The 16,110-nt window shown below is 39.1% G+C and overlaps 1 protein-coding gene across 2 annotated transcripts; it reads right to left on the bottom strand.

Moving 5' to 3' along the window:
- Window positions 1–309: 309 nt before the first annotated feature.
- On the bottom strand, window positions 310–14,368 carry LOC137091416 (NLR family CARD domain-containing protein 3-like). 2 transcript variants are annotated; one of them, XM_067455944.1, is made up of 8 exons: window positions 13,705–14,368; window positions 13,373–13,468; window positions 11,877–12,067; window positions 7,193–9,250; window positions 5,802–5,975; window positions 5,409–5,582; window positions 3,475–3,521; window positions 310–1,242 (listed from the first exon to the last, which is right to left on the bottom strand). In XM_067455944.1, exons 3-8 carry the CDS (start codon window positions 12,023–12,025, stop codon window positions 701–703), a joined length of 3,144 nt encoding a protein of 1,047 aa, XP_067312045.1. In that variant the 5' UTR covers window positions 12,026–12,067; window positions 13,373–13,468; window positions 13,705–14,368; the 3' UTR covers window positions 310–700. The 2 variants fall into 2 exon arrangements, with proteins under 2 accessions (XP_067312045.1, XP_067311956.1); XM_067455855.1 differs by having other exon boundaries at window positions 11,877–12,085; window positions 13,373–14,368.
- Window positions 14,369–16,110: the final 1,742 nt, after the last annotated feature.

Raw genomic sequence — 16,110 nt, 5'->3', positions numbered from 1 at the left:
TATTTTTAAAACGTATTCAAATAGAAAAAAAAGTTATTTTAAATTGTTGTAATTTTTCACAGTATTACTGTTTTTGCTGTGTTTTGGATCAAATAAATGCAGCCTTGGTGAGCAGATTCCTTTCAAAAACAATCAAAATAGTACAGTTTCCAAACTTTTGATTGGTAGTGTATATGTTATATAGGACACCATATGTCATATTTTGTAGACTTTAGACAATGTTAAAGGCATTAAAGACATTAATAAAATACATTAAAGTGGGTTATACATGTATGAAATGTTTTTCACCTAGTTCCACAGTGCAAAAAAAAACTTTACTACGACATTTATTTCTCTGTAAATTTAAGACACTTCTTACAGTAATATTTCAATGATACTGTAATAACTACATGTAACCTCCAACAAGAAATAGTTAACATTATTGCACAGCCTTTCTTTGTTGTGCTCTGTCTGTTTGACATGAATAAATAAAACAAATATGTTTAACAGACATAGGATGCAAAATATAAAAACAAGCATAGTTATTATTTTTATACACTTAATTTATATACAAAATAGAATACAACAGTCAAATGCAAGCTATGCACTGGTAGAAAACACTTCTCAAGCACATTAAATTTGCCATTTTTTATAAACACAGACACTGAGTTTCATTTTGAAAGGAGCACAGATTAATATATCACACCAGCATAATAAATAATTAATTTAAGCATTTTAAACACACTGAAGTGCCCCTGTCAACCCCAACACCAACTCCTGCATAGAGCGGCTCGGTGAATGTGCAGTGGAAGGTGTAAATGTGGATCATTTTGCCTGTTTCAGAAGAAACACTGTAGAAAGACAAAGAGCCAGCTGGCTGATCTAGGTACACTCCTATAATGTTAGAACATGATGAGGGAGCGGGTATGTCGTTTCTTGCATTATTATGCCTGGCATAGTAATTTTTACCAGAGCAGACCAGACTCCAAGACTTGTCATTGAGCCCAAACCTGCAGTCGCTCCCACCTTTCCTGTTGATGCCTCGATATGTGACTGTTATATGACTCCAGCCACTCCATTCAGCCTCCCAGTAACAGCGTCCACTCAGACTCTCTCCACACAGGACCTGCTCGTAGTGCTCAAATCTTTCTGGATGATCAGGATATGGCTGCTCCTCTTCTAAATAAGTTGCCTTTTTGTTGTTCTCAGACAGAATGAGATGAGTGTTCACTGTGTTTAGATCGAATGTGAGATCACATGCATCTGAAGAAAGATTAAACCATCAGTGATATCACTAAAAAATCCTTGATATTGTCATCTTCGGCTTTGGCACAATTCTAGGGTGACCAAACGTCCTGTTTTCCCAGGACATTGTCCCCTGTTTTCAAGTCCTATCCTGGCCATCCTCACTATCTTTTATAAAGTGATGAAAATGTCCTGGTTTAAATGGATTTAAATTAATAAGGCATCTTTGAGAAAACTTCAAGTATGATTTGAGTATCTCATTGCCGGGCTGAGTGTCCTGGAGTCCGTTATTCGTACGTACAGTGGCGTAACTTTGTTTTAAAAAGTGGGTTGGACATAAATTGCGTATCATATGTGTGTGAGGGGCGCTAATACGTCAAAATGAGCTTTGGTGTGCATATGGTAGGCAGTTTTTCACGTGCATATGATACGCACTATATGCCGTATTAAGGGGGGGGGGGTAGCATTGCTGATACAATGTTATATCAGATGTAAAATATGTACAATAACAGTTGCAGAAAAAATTTGTATTAATATGTAATGAAATCAATTAAATAGTTCATTTATTGATATAGATCTCGTTTAATTATTGCATCTAAACACAATAGTGTTGTGCCAAGATTTTTCACGTGAATAAAGGCATATAGATTTGCACACTTATATAATCCCTGGTCTAGTCTGTTAAACTTGTCAGAAGTTCTCGTTTCTAATCTGCCCTCGTAGCCTATTTTTTCTCTCATCAAAACCGAATACCATCAGTGGTTGTACATCAAGAGCAGGGACAGTTTTTGTGCATTTTGTTTCGCGATCTGACCGGAACAAATAGAAAGTCTCTGCAACGGCGTTAAGCGTTCGATTAAAGCGCTCGTCTGTGTGGAGACTGCATGAGCAGCGAGAGAAAACTGCAGCACTGATAACAGCGGCAACGAGCGCCAGATCGCCTCTTATTTAACAAACGAATGAAATTATACTCTTCTAGTTAACCAGAGATGTTTTGATTGTATTAGTTAGGTTCATCCGTGAAGCAAGATGTTTTAAAAAAGTGGTAGGGACATGTCCCACCCGTCCCACCCGCAAATTACGCCTATGTGTACGTTGCTAACTCGGTTAGATGGATTTGCTTGTTGACGATTTGGCTTGATCCTGGATTGTTTGGTTCTTTGACACTCATCCTGGACTTGCTGTCATAGCAACAGGTCTGTGAGCTTAAACCTGCTCAGAGCGGCTTATTTCATGTAAACAGGATTAGATTGCTAAAATCTGTCCCAGCCACTGCTAATTTATTACAAGAGTTCATTACTGAACCAGAGGTAATAATAATTTTAAATAATAATAATAATATAAAAGTTTATTTGAAAATAATATTATAATAATGTGTAAAAGGTATATAATACTATAGACACAGATTTATTTGTGATGGAATAATCACTTTATAATTTTATTGGAGTCTTAAACACATGCTGTACAGTTACTCTGAGCCATGCATTAATGTAAGTGATGACAGACATTATGGGATAGCTTGATGCAGAGAACTCAATCATGACACTTAAGAAACTTGAATTAATGCTGTCACGTAGCAAATCTACTTCAAATTGACTTAAACATGTAATTAATTGCTAATTACAAAATTTAAATAAAAATGTAAAGAGTGTACAAATTGTATAAAATTGTGACTATAGATAATTGGGAATCATGTTTAAAATAAAAACATTTATCATTTATCTATTACAACTTTTATGTTGTTTGGTCGGTTAACAGTTACCTCATAATAGTCCAGAAATCATGTTTTTTAAGTTTTTTATTTGTCAATTTTTTTTGCCAAATCTTTTTTAAATATGTAATGTCATAATGTTGCTGTGTTGACGCCTGCCAATCGCTGCATTGCTGATCGTGGTTTTGAGTATCGATGCGTCTGCCCTCTTCAGAGAACACTAAAACACGCAGTAATCTCAAAACAAATGAATCCAGATATTTTAATCCAATCCGCTAATTCATTTGAAGAACCAAATTAGCCAGAGATCCGTTATCACAATAAGAAGATCTGGGATCTGTCAAATCATCTCAGATGTATTAAGCGAGGCATGAAGAACCTTCATACCTCAAAACCATTGATTACCTGGTTTTCGGTAATCAAAATATGGTCAACCTACACTATTCTATGGCTGCTTTTTGGTAATGTATATAACCACAATAATACTGAATTAAAAAAAACTGAATGTGCATGCAGTGTGTGTCAGAGAGAGCACCTACATTTCCGAAGTCCAGGTGTGATCCTATAGGACTCTCCATGGTCCAAACTAAACGACACAAAAGAAGGCATGTCAAAAAAAGTCTAAGAAATGTTTTTTAAACCCTCATATTTTTTCACTAGTCAAGAGTTTGTATGTTGACTGTTGTTTTGTTTTGTCTTTTTACCCCTCTAGGGTAACATGGGGGAAGATGCCCCCTTTTAATCTGTAACAATGATTATTATTGAGTGTTATTATAGTAACTGGCTGATGGACTGGAGAAGGAAAGGAAGCGGAAAGGAACCAAGGCCCAAGAAAATGGCCCCCACTTCATTGGCTTCCTCAGGCCTGGGGAGAAGGCAGTCAAGGAGGACAGATGTTTAGGGGTCCTTGGTACGGCAGAGGACTGGGAGACTGGGAGCAACTCAAGTTTCCAAAAGAGATTGCCGTCACCAGCCTCCGACCAGACATCCTGCTCTGGTCCCAAGCAACAAGGCAGGTGGCCATAATAGACCTGACGGTACCCTGGGAGGAAAGGATTGAGGAAGCACATGAACGGAAGCTAGGGAAGTATCAATTGCTCATCTCTGAGAGCCAGCAGAGAGGTTGGAGAGCCTGGAATCTACCGGTGGAGGTGGGCTGCAGGGGGTTCCCGGGACAGTCACTTTGGAGAGCATTGGGGATGCTTGGGGTTAGAGGGGCAACACGTAAGAACCTGTGAATAATATATTTCAAAGCAAGCAGAAATAGCATCCCGATGGTTGTGGTTAAAGAGAAGTGAGCGGTGGCTATAATAGGCTGGCAGAGGGGGCGGGGGGCAGAGCTGAGTGGTGAAGTACTGAATGGCAAAGGGAGCAGTTCCAGGACGCGGGTTCTGCTGTCAAGCCCCATTGAGGTGTCGTGGGCTAGTTGACGAAACACCGGTGAGTTGGGGTGCCCACTTGAAAACCCAGTGAAGTCAACAGGTCTGAATCATTCAGCTCTGGCACAATATGAAGATGTCTGAGGGAAGCGACTTCAATGTTAGCCACCCACATAAAGAGCAGGACGTAACTCCTGCCAAGTGTTGTGGTTGCGATATACCCTTTCGTTTAGAAACATAGTTAATAATATAATATAGTAAAAAAATAAATAGAAAAACATTTGCTAATTTAGCTGTTATAGAACAAAATGTTAAATTATTCAAAGAGCCATCTTACCACACTACTGGGGTAAGAAGCCCACCTGGCTAAACCTTTACAGGATGCATAAATTACTTATGATATTATTCTTTGATGTCATTAATGTCAAAATTTTAATTTGACAATTTAGTTGAACAATTGAATAACCGACAACAGACAAAGCAGAATCCCACTAAAAGAGATTAATCTGAAAGGTAAAACTATTCTATGACTTATATAGGCATATGAATATTTACATATTAAACTGCACATATTTTAATTGAAGATTTATCATAATATTAACCCTTTGAATGCAAATTGAATGATTTCACTTAACTAAAGTTTTAATGAAAGCGAAGATGTCTGAAATATACATCTAATTCATGGAATACTGACTTATAACCCCATTAATTACAATAATTATTATTTAAAATAATAATAACACTAGTAACACCATGCCACTTTGGGGCTTTTGTGCCGATTCTGGGTGGCTCATCTTACCCTGACTTACCCTATTTTTTTACATTCAAAAGCTAAAGTGTATTTTTTTGTTGTTGAAAGTCCCAATGACTTGCAAATTTAGTTAAATGCTCATGTTATGTGTTTTGGTTGTATTTGTAAGTTAGAAAAAATGAATGGTGTAAAATAGGCACATAATATTGAAATATTGATATATAGCTCAATATACCCCTGAATATAATTGAATCACAGCTTGTGTTATAGTATTGGCAAAGATTTCATCGTTTTATGTGATATACAACCCTAATGCACACTACACAATTTCATGTCTACATACTTGATTATCTCCAGTGTGCAGTTTGGATGGTTCAGTCGATCCAAGAGCATCTTGACTCCGGCGTGTCCTGGGTAATTGTAGCTCAGATCCAACTCTCTCAGGTGTGACGGGTTTGAACTCAGAGCTGAGGCCAGAAAACAACAGCCTTCCTCTGTCACCATACAGCCAGATAATCTAAACATGCATATCAACAGTCAGATCATCTGCAAACTTACAGTTTAAGACATTTTTTAGAGCTGTTGTACATGTGGTAGTATCAGACCAGATATTATAAGTGACTGTGTCTTTACACATACTGTACTGCTGGAACCAGATGGGCAGCTTGTGTGTAACTTTCACATAGGATTTAATTTTTTCAAACTTATATTGACTGTTAAAAAGACTATTAGAAACCTCAGTTTCTCTAGTTGACAGTTTGGACTCTTCAGCCCATCAGAGAGAAGCTTCACTCCTGAATCCCGCAGGTCATTGTTACTCAGGTCCAGCTCTCTCAGTACGGAGTTTGATGACTGTAGAGCTGAGGCCACAATCTCACAAGATGTATCAGTGAGATTACAGTCAGCAAGACTATAAGAGAACAAAACACAATTTAAAATGTTATCTACAGATAACTGCACTGGGTAATTTAGGTCAAACAACCTTTTCCTTAAAGGTGAAGTATGTAGTTTCTGCAACACTAGTGTTACCAAGTGGAATCACAAAAATAAAGCATATTTCCAAATGCCCCTTTCATGTGTTGCGCCTCCCCCAACTCAAATTCTCTGCTTGCTACAGTAGCCACGGCCCAAACTCTCAGCCTGCTACAGTAGCCACGCCACAAACCCTCTGCTTGCTACAGTAGCCATGCCCCAAACTCTCAGCTTGCTACATTAGCCACGCCCCAAACTCTCTGCTTGCTACAGTAGCCACGCCCCAACCTCTCTGCTTGCTACAGTAGCCACACCACAAACCCTCCGCCTGCTACAGTAGCCACACCCCAAACCCTCCACCCGCTACAGTAGCCACACCCCAAACCCTCCACCTGCTATGCCTCAAAATCTCTGCTTGCTACAGTAGCCAAACCCCAAACCCTCCACCTGCTACAGTAGCCACACCCCAAACCCTCCACCTGCTACAGTAGCCACACCCCAAACCCTCCACCTGCTACGCCTGAAAATCTCTGCTTGCTACAGTAGCCACACCCCAAACCCTCCACCTGCTAGAGTAGCCACGCCCCAAACCCTAGACCCGCTACACCTCAAAATCTCTGCTTGCTACAGTAGCCACAGCCCAAACCCTCCACCTGCTACACCTCAAAATCTCTGCTTGCTACAGTAGCCACACCCCAAACCCTCCACCTGCTAGAGTAGCCACGCCCCAAACCCACCACCTGCTAAAGTAGGCACGCCTCAAAATCTCTGCTTGCTACAACAGCCACGCCTCAAACTCTCAGCTTCTTAGAGTAACCCCTCCCCAAACTATTGGCTGAGCTAAAAGTGATTGACAGATCTGTGTGGACCATTTTCAATGTTTTGATGGTGCCTTGAATGTTTACAATTTTGGGTGAGATAAACTTATGAATGGCATTCTAGTAGTAGTCAATGAACACTAAACTGGGTTATGAAAATGTATTTTAACATAAAATAAATCTTACATACTTCACCTTTAAGCGTGCATCTCACAAGCCCACTCAAACCAACTTGATAACGGTCAAGGCCACCTTGCCTATTAATTTTGCTAGAGACTTGTTTCAGCTTAATAAGGAAAAAAATTGTAAAAAAAATAAATTTAAAAACTACACTCACAGAGCTTTTCTGCAGTTTTTCACAGCCGGTAAGAGTTTTCTTCGACCTTCTTCTGATGTATTAAATTTCTTGGGATTAAGTTCCTCCAGGACCTCCTCTGACATCTGAAACATGTAGGCGATTGTTGAGCAAAGTGCAGACGAGAGTTTCTTCTCTGAGCATTTGTCTGATTTCAGAAACTCCTGGATCTCTCTGTACAGAGTCTGATCTTTCATCTCAAAGAGACAAAGAAAAAGATTGATGGATCTATCAGCTGAAAGATTATGTCCATGTTTAATTTTGTCTTTAATATAAGTTGTTGTCTTTTCAATGCTCCCTGAACAGCTGTGAGTGCTGGTCAGTAGATCCTTTAAGAGTTTCTGATTGGACTCCAGTGAGATGCCCAGCAGGAACCGGAGGAAAAGATCCAGGTGTCCATTCTCGCTTTCCAAGGCTTTATCTACAGCTCCTCTGAGCAAATTATGCAGGGAATCAAAAAACCTTAGTGCCTCCACAGTGTTAATTACATAGCAATAAAACACATAAACAGCTGCCAGAAACTCCTGAAAGCTCAGGTGCACAAAGCAGTAGACTTTCCTCTGATGAATCACAGATTCCTCTTTAAATATCTCAGTGCAAATCCCAGAATACACTGAGGCGTCAATGACATCTATCCCGCAATCTCTCAGATCCTCCTCGTAGAACATGATGTTGCCCTTCTTCAGTTGTTTGAAAGCAAGTTCAGCAAGTTTTAAAATCACTTCTCTGTTGAACTGCAAGGGTCTTCCTGTATCTCTCTCATCATACTTCTGATTCCTGATGTTTATCTGAATAAGTAGAAAGTGGATGTACATTTCTGTCAGAGTTTGAGGGATGACTGCACTGTCGTCTTGTTTCAGGATGTCCTGAAGCACAGTGGATGAGATCCAGCAGAAGACGGGTATGTGGCACATGATGTGGAGGCTTCTTGATTTTCTGATGTGCGAGATGATTCTGCTGGCTTGATGCTGATCACTGATCCTCTTCCTGAAATATTCCTCCTTCTGAGGGTCATTGAATCCCTGAATTTCTGTCACCCGGTTAATGCATTCTGAAGGGATCTGATTGGCTGCTGCTGGTCTGGAGGTGATCCAAATGAGAGCAGAAGGAAGCAGCTCTCCTCTGATGAGGTTTGACATCAACACACCCACCGATGAAGACTCATTCACATCACAAACTTTCCAAGCGTCTGAAAACATCAGTGTAATTCGGCTTTCATCCAGACCATCAAAGACGAACACCATTTTACATTCATCATACATATTTGAGTCCACATCTTGAAGTTCAGGAAAAAAGTCAAGCAGAAGTTTGTGAAGACAGTACTGAACATTTTTAATCAAGTTCAGCTCTCGAAATGGAAGCACAAACATGAAATCTACATCCTGATTGGCTTTTCCCTCGGCCCAATCCAGAATGAACTTTTGCACAGAGACGGTTTTTCCGATTCCAGCGACGCCTTTAGTAAGAACAGTCTTTATTTTGTCATTCCCCTCTCGTCTCTTCCCTTCACATCCTAGTTCAGTTAAAGGTTTAAAGATGTTATTGCAGTGTATTTGTGAATGTTGTTTCCTGGTTTTCTCCATCTGTAACACTTCATGTTGTTTATTCACCCCTTCACTCTCTCCCTCTATGATATAGAGCTGTGTGTAGATCCTGTTCAGGAGGGTTTGATTCTCCTGTCGTCTGATTCCCTCAAATAAGTTCTCATACTTGTTCCTCATGCTGGTTTTGTGTCTCTGTTTGACTCTCTGCAGGACATCATCCACAGCCTTTTTAGACTCCTCCGGCAGGGCTGTGTTTGTGTAACAGAGAGCAGAACCAGCAGAACTGGATCCGCCCGAGACTTTATCTGTTTGTAGAACAGGCCGTGTTCTTGATCTCTTCCTGCACTGAGGACAGTCAAAGTCTTCTGATGGAATGGATTTATCCCAGTAGCAGCTGATACACTGTTTGCAGAAACTATGTCTACAGGAAATAGAGACCGGGTCTCTCAAAACCTGCTCACACACTCCACATTTGGAACGAACCTGGAGCAAACCCCTGCAGAGAGACTTTAGATGTGTTATATGGTAACATCATTAGCGCCATATGCACTTAAACGTTTCTGATTGTACTAATTAGCTAATAATATTCGTTAATCAATGTTCTATTAGGTGAACTGTCACTTTTTATGACTCTATAGACACATACTAAAGTTGTTGCATTGTGAATCTTCTTACAGATAAGACCATGGAAAGGCAGTATACTTATGTTTAAACTGCAAAAAATGCTTTTCTTACTTAGTATTTTTGTCTTTTTTCTAGTCAACAATTCTAAAAATTCTTACATTAAGAAACATTTACTAGACAAGTAAAAAAATGATTGTCTTGTTTTTTCGGAAAAAAATAACTCAAATATAAGTAAAATAATCTTGTTTTAAGATTATTTTGCTTACCCCACTGGCAGATTATTTAGCTTATTTTAAGCAAAAACTCTCTCTTAATTTTGAGTTATTCTTTCCCAAAAAAAGACAATTATTTTTACTTGTCTAGTAAATACTTCTTGTTTTAAGAATTTTTAGATGTTTGGACTAGAAACAAGACAAAAATACTAAGTAAGGAAAAACATTTTTTTGCTGTGTATCCATCTGTACTGTATTCATTGGTTTCAGTTACGTGACTTTTTTGCATAGACAGTAAAAGAAATGGACAGAGCTATCCCATTGACTTCAACGGCGGAAATTGATGTCAGTAAAGGAGCACTCATTTCCTGATGGCTGAGCGAACTGCGCAGGCTCAGACTGAGCTTGAGGACGTAGATGTGACGTGAGCCTCCTGTCTGACAGCTGTAGGTCTTCTAGTAGTTGTGGAAAGTAAAATCTGAAACAGGTTGTTTAAATATTTTCCCGTTGCTTTTGGCTCACTATGGGCTTCTCCCGATTCTTCTCCCTTGACTTTATGTCTCCACGTCCCCCCGACTGTCTCATAGACAGTAAAAGATTGCCTGCGAGCGTCTCCTCCTGTCTATACGATAATTTCTCAACTGTGCGACAGTCGCGTTGGTTATGACGCAATAGTTAGCCTATTTTTACAAAAACAGCTTTTGCGGGGCGATAGTGTAAGATACAAGGTAATGGAGCCTTTTATGCATTGTCGTGTTTCTTTATAAATAAACAATGGACAAATGGAGTCTTTAAACGCCTCAGATGTAAAGTTATTCACTGTCAAAGTGACTCAAAAATGAATGGGAGTCAATGGGATGCTAACAGCAGGTGATGGCTTGGTTAGCAATGGCAGCCCCTATGGGTGGAACGCTTTCCGAGCGCTAGATTACCCCCTTGCTTTTTTGCAGCGGTCGCCATCTTTAGGACCTTTGCGTAGCATAGCCGGTTACGCCTCTGTCTTGCAGACAGACCCATCTGAACAAGATTTACATAATAATTACATGATTACATTATTATGTAGGCTATATCTATGATCGGAAAGATTTCACACGCCAAAATAGCACATCTCACCACTGACGAAACGTCAATAGCAACGGTATTTAGATACTTAAAGAAAATAGATACTTGTCTTTAGGATTAGATCCTTATTTACTGTCAAACAAACTGCTGACACCCAGTGGCGGAGCCAGAGGGGTGCGGGAGGCACTGGACACCTTGACATTTGACAGGCCACCCTGGGTGCCACCCCAAAATAAAGATCGCTATTTCCATTTCACTCACATCCCTAATGAAAGCAGCATGTACTGACGTGCGGTCGCACGGCACATTTTTCATGCAGCCTACTATAACCGTTGAATATTAACCTTAGAGAATAACGTTGCCAAACATATGATTAATCAACAAAATGTGTTTAAACGTTGTTAATGACTTCACCGTAGGTTGGAGTAAGTAGCTATTTTTCTTTCTGTGTAAAGTCTGTGTTTATGGAAGGTTAGGTAGCCTATTTGCGCTTTTTTGTTCTTGCAGTTTTACAGCAACACATCTATGCCACTTCTTTCATTTTTGAAGAAAAAACGTTTTGCCTGTATGGTGATTAGATTTACTGTTTACTGCGCGGCATATGGCACTTCATCAATAGCGCAAATACAGGAAGCATAGCTTGCACTTGAACGAGTAAAATAATCATAAAGGTATGCCAAAAATATAATAGTAAACACAGTCGGCTATACAGACTACCGAATGTAAGCTGTGAAATCCGATGCATGTCTATTGGATTCAACATTGTGCATTTGGTCTTAATGATTGCACACGCTCCTTCAGTCCGCCATTAAAGTTAATCACAGAACAAAAGTGAAACTTAATTCTGTTCTCACTTGGCTGATCTGTTCACTTGTATTTGATATTGTTTTAAATCTTTAAATATTGCACCTGTAAGTAGCCTACATAACGAAATATTCTTTGCCATGAATACTGCCGACGATGTCTTTGCGGTCTCATTTTAGTACTTTATTTTTATAAATGATTGTTAAAAGTTAGCAGAAAAAGAGCAACGTATTTCTAACGACGCTTAGGGTTTTTGTGGATATTGTAAAACTTTAATCCATGTTTATTTTATTTGCTGTTGTCACAGCCCACAGCACAGCAGATAGACGCATGTTGCAATTCAGACCTACAAATGGCGGCCGCGCCACTGTGTGACGTCACATGAAATCTAAGAATAGGTTATCTAATCTTGTTTCTCACTTGAGGTCAGAGGTCACTGGTTCACCACTGAATTCAGGTGGCATGCCCATAGATACGTCACTCTTCATAGACACACAGGTGGGTTCTGGAGTTCCTGCCCTTTTGGCCTGAACAGAAAGTTCATCCTCTCTCTTCTCATAGAAACTCATTTTAGAGGCACTGCTGCTCTTCACAAGTGGCTGGCATTAGGTCTGCAAATACATATACACCTTAAAATGGGGCATAAAGTCAAGGTTATAGAACTGTCCTAAATGCTGATATATAATTGCTGATAATGCTATATACATAGCACTACTGGGCAAAAATAGAACACCAAGGAAATTTTAATTTAAGCAAATGAATACAATTCTCAAATATCAAAGACAGAATACATTTTTTGGCGGAATATGGGAAGTTGTGTGTGGAGTGATGAATCACAATGAAACAAGTTGCATGGTGATGCTTCCAGTCTTTGAAAATCTGTTAAGAAATACACTATATTGCACTATTATATCATCGTCGTCGGCCAGAGTGACTGTGGTAATGCCCACTGAGTGGCAAAAAGACTGAGAGGCAGCATTGGTTTTCAGCATGAATGCCATGAAAACACACAAAACCAGGCCCAGCATCAGATTAAGAATGGATTGAGAATGGGATGTCATTAAAGTTTGTGTGCATGTAAAAGCAGGCATCCCAAAACATTTGGCAATATAGTGTATAATAACAAATTAATCTCTAACACAGTGAAACATGGAGGAATTAGCAGCTGGCATTGGTGAGCTACTTCACTGGGAAAAGTCATTTAATGCTTTAGAGTATTTGTTGCAGAATATCTTGCTTCCCACAAATTAAAATTTGTTATCTAAAGAGGAATGATCGTGTTTTTTGTTGTTGTTGTTTTAACAAGACAATGCTCCCAATTTGCAAAGACAACCGAAAAGTGGCTTGAGAAGTCATCAAATCCATCAGGCTCATCATGTTTTGTCCTGGTCAGAATCCATATTTGAACCCTGTGAATATTTTGTCTCAAATTAAACTCAAATGAACTGGGAGACATTTTCAACTACTCATGAACTGTTTGAAGACATTAATATTAACTCTTCTTCCTGTAAAAAGCTGTCTGCAATTTGAGAAAGATTATGCTGTGCTAAGTTACTTTATCTACACTAATTTCCTGAGTGATTTGTAATTAACTTTTTTTTTGTTGCCCAGGAGTGTATGGATGGATGGATGGACGATAGATAGATAGATAGATAGATAGATAGATAGATAGATAGATAGATAGATAGATAGATAGATAGATAGATAGATAGATAGATAGATAGATAGATAGATAGATAGATAGATAGATAGATAGATAGATAGATAGATAGATAGATAGATAGATAGATAGATATTACTCAACACCACAAATCTCTGCTATCGAATCTGAATCTTAAAATGTTTGTCAATGCCTCAGGATATACCGACATTTATCAAACATTTATGGTAACATACAAAAATATTAGGCTACTTACCTCTCAAAGCAAGAAACGAGGGTCAGACACTAGTAAATAGTCAGATGAGCTCCATGTTCCTGTCAGTCGGATCAGGTGGTCGCATTATTCATTAGTCTGAAGTCCAAACACAAGATACCTCACAAACATGAAGCCGTGTTTCTGCTTACTCATCCTTCTTGAAAGTCTTTGTTAATTGCGACAAAAACGCCCGCGAGTTTCACTTCCAGATTTCACCATGGTGGAAATAATCAGTATTTGTTGGGCTATCTGTTGTAATGATTAAATAGACTAACGTTACATGTAGTTATTTTTACACAATGTCTCTCCAGACTAACAGCTGATAGTTTTACCGGTATCGTCATGTCAAGCATTGGTCTCTGCAGCAAGAAGTCATGGCCGTGTCGAAACGGGTTACTCCAGTTTGGCGAAATTACTGTCGGTCACGCATAAAGACAGGCAGAAGGAAAGTTGAAGGGTCATGTTTTTGGTTTCGGATCCTCCAGTTCCAGAGAAAATTAGAGGTGATGGGCGGGTGGAGGAGCACACCCTACTGGACAGCCACGATTAACGATGAAGGAGCGCGAGCTGAGACAAAAAAAACTGTAGTGGAGGCACTTACTAAAATGTATAAACAAAGCCTATTTTGTATCATTAGAAACACAATACCAACACATATAATGACTCAAATACGGTTTGATAAGATTGACTGCCGTTATATTTTTATTTTAGTGAACTGATTATGGCGCCATCCAGCGGGTCTTTAGTTTAGCAAAGCCATAACAAGCCTGCATGATATGGTGTTTGTCAGTGGAGAAGACACTTCACTGAATAAACCGCTTTTGTGCGGAAATAGCTTGTCGTTTAAAGGGTTAGTTCACCCAAATATAAAAATTAGCCCATGATTTACTCCCCCAGGTTATTAAAAATGTCCTGGCTCTTCCAAGCTTTATAAGGGTAGAGAATTGTTGGGTCATTTTTGAAGTCCATAAAGTGCATCTATCCACCATATAACTGCTCCACACGGCTCCGGAGGGTTAATAAAGATACTCCTGAAGAGAAGTGACACATTTGTGTATGTGAAACATGTTTTTTTTTTATTTATTTGTTTTTTTTACATATTTAAAACTTTATTGACTAAAATACCTCGCTTCCGGCAGTCACTTTTATGATGGATTGATAGATGCACCTGACCCAAAAATGACCCAACATGTCATTATGAAGCATGGAAAAGCCAGGACATGTATTTTTAATATAACTCTGATTTTATTCGGCTGAAAGAAGAATGTCATACACCTAGGATAGTTTGAGGGTGAGTAATGGGCTAATTTTAATTTTTGGGGGAACACATGGCCCCCTTTAATTTAACTATCCCTTTAATGAATCAACTGCCTGTCTGCTAATCTTCAACATGCTTTACACACTGAATAATACTTTTGTTGTGGCAGATGTGTAGATTTTACTATGATTAAAATATTATTTTATAAGATAAGGGGATTACACTCCAGACCTCATTTTACCATACATTTAATAGTGATATTGAGTGATAGCTATTGTATATTGTCTAAAAACCCTATGTTTTCTTTCTTGGGATAAAGGTTACCAGTTATGACTTGAATTCTATTAGTGACCTGATTAAAATTGCATGTATGCATGTGACGTTTATATTATGCATTTTAATGAATAAAGAGAGCATTAATAATTACATTTTTGTGATATTGTGTTGTTTAATAAAAACCAAAAATGAAATGTTTCTATTGCTGCCAGTATTGTAATGATTTATGAATTGTGCCATTGATGATATAACCCACTTTAATGACTGTTTAAAAAATATATACAGGTCCTTCTCAAAAAATTAGCATTAGCAAGTTCATTATTTTCCATAATGTAATGATAAAAATGTAACTTTCATATATTTTAGATTCATTGCACACCAAATGAAATATTTTCAGGTCTTTTATTGTTTTAATACTGATGATGATCGCTTGATCTTAAAAAATTAGCATATTTCATCCGACCAATAAAAGAAAAGTGTTTTTAATAAAAAAGTCAACCTTCAAATAATTATGTTCAGTTCTGCACTCAATACTTGGTGGGGAATCCTTTAGCAGAAATGACTGCTTCACTGCGGCGTGGCATGGAGGCGATCAGCCTGCGGCTCTGCTGAGGTGTTCTGGAGGCCCAGGATGCTTCGATAGCGGCCTTAAGCTCATCCAGAGTGTTGGGTCTCGCGTCTCTCAACTTTCTCTTCACAATATCCCACAGATTCTCTATGGGGTTTAGGTCAGGAGAGATGGCAGGCCAATTGAGCACAGTAATACCATGGTCAGTAAACCATTTACCAGTGGTTTTGGCACTGTGAGCAGGTGCCAGGTCGTGCTGAAAAAACAAATCTTCATCTCCATAAAGGCACCCCAGAGCATTACTGACTGTGGGGACTTGACACTGGACTTCAGGCATTTTGGCATTTCCTTCTCCCCAGTCTTCCTCCAGACTCTGGCACCTTGATTTCCGAATGACATGCAAAATTTGCTTTCATCTGAAAAAAGTACTTTGGACCACTGAGCAACAGTCCAGTGCTGCTTCTCTGTAGCCCAAAAGTGTCTTGACCTGGGGAATGCGGCACCTGTAGGCCATTTCCTGCACACGCCTGTGCACGGTGGCTCTGGATGTTTCTCCTCCAGACTCAGTCCACTGCTAACAATTAGTTAACTTAAAAAGTTGAATGCAATAAAGTTAGCTCGACTTTTTCAGTTAAT

The sequence above is a fragment of the Pseudorasbora parva genome, chromosome 1 (genome assembly GCF_024679245.1).
Source record: "Pseudorasbora parva isolate DD20220531a chromosome 1, ASM2467924v1, whole genome shotgun sequence".
Classification (NCBI taxonomy): domain Eukaryota; kingdom Metazoa; phylum Chordata; class Actinopteri; order Cypriniformes; family Gobionidae; genus Pseudorasbora; species Pseudorasbora parva.
Note: the sequence above shows the minus strand (reverse complement) of the source record. Positions and strands in the feature narration are given on the sequence as shown.

Coding starts and splice junctions, on each gene's coding strand:
- LOC137091416 (XM_067455855.1), bottom strand. CDS start 12,025: ATGAGTTTCTATGAGAAGAGAGAGGATGAACTTTCTGTTCAGGCCAAA. Junction 5,976..7,192: donor AAAAACTGCAGAAAAGCTCT/GTGAGTGTAGTT, acceptor GTTCTCTTATAG/TCTTGCTGACTGTAATCTCA. Junction 1,243..3,474: donor CACACCTGGACTTCGGAAAT/GTAGGTGCTCTC, acceptor ATCTTTCTTCAG/ATGCATGTGATCTCACATTC.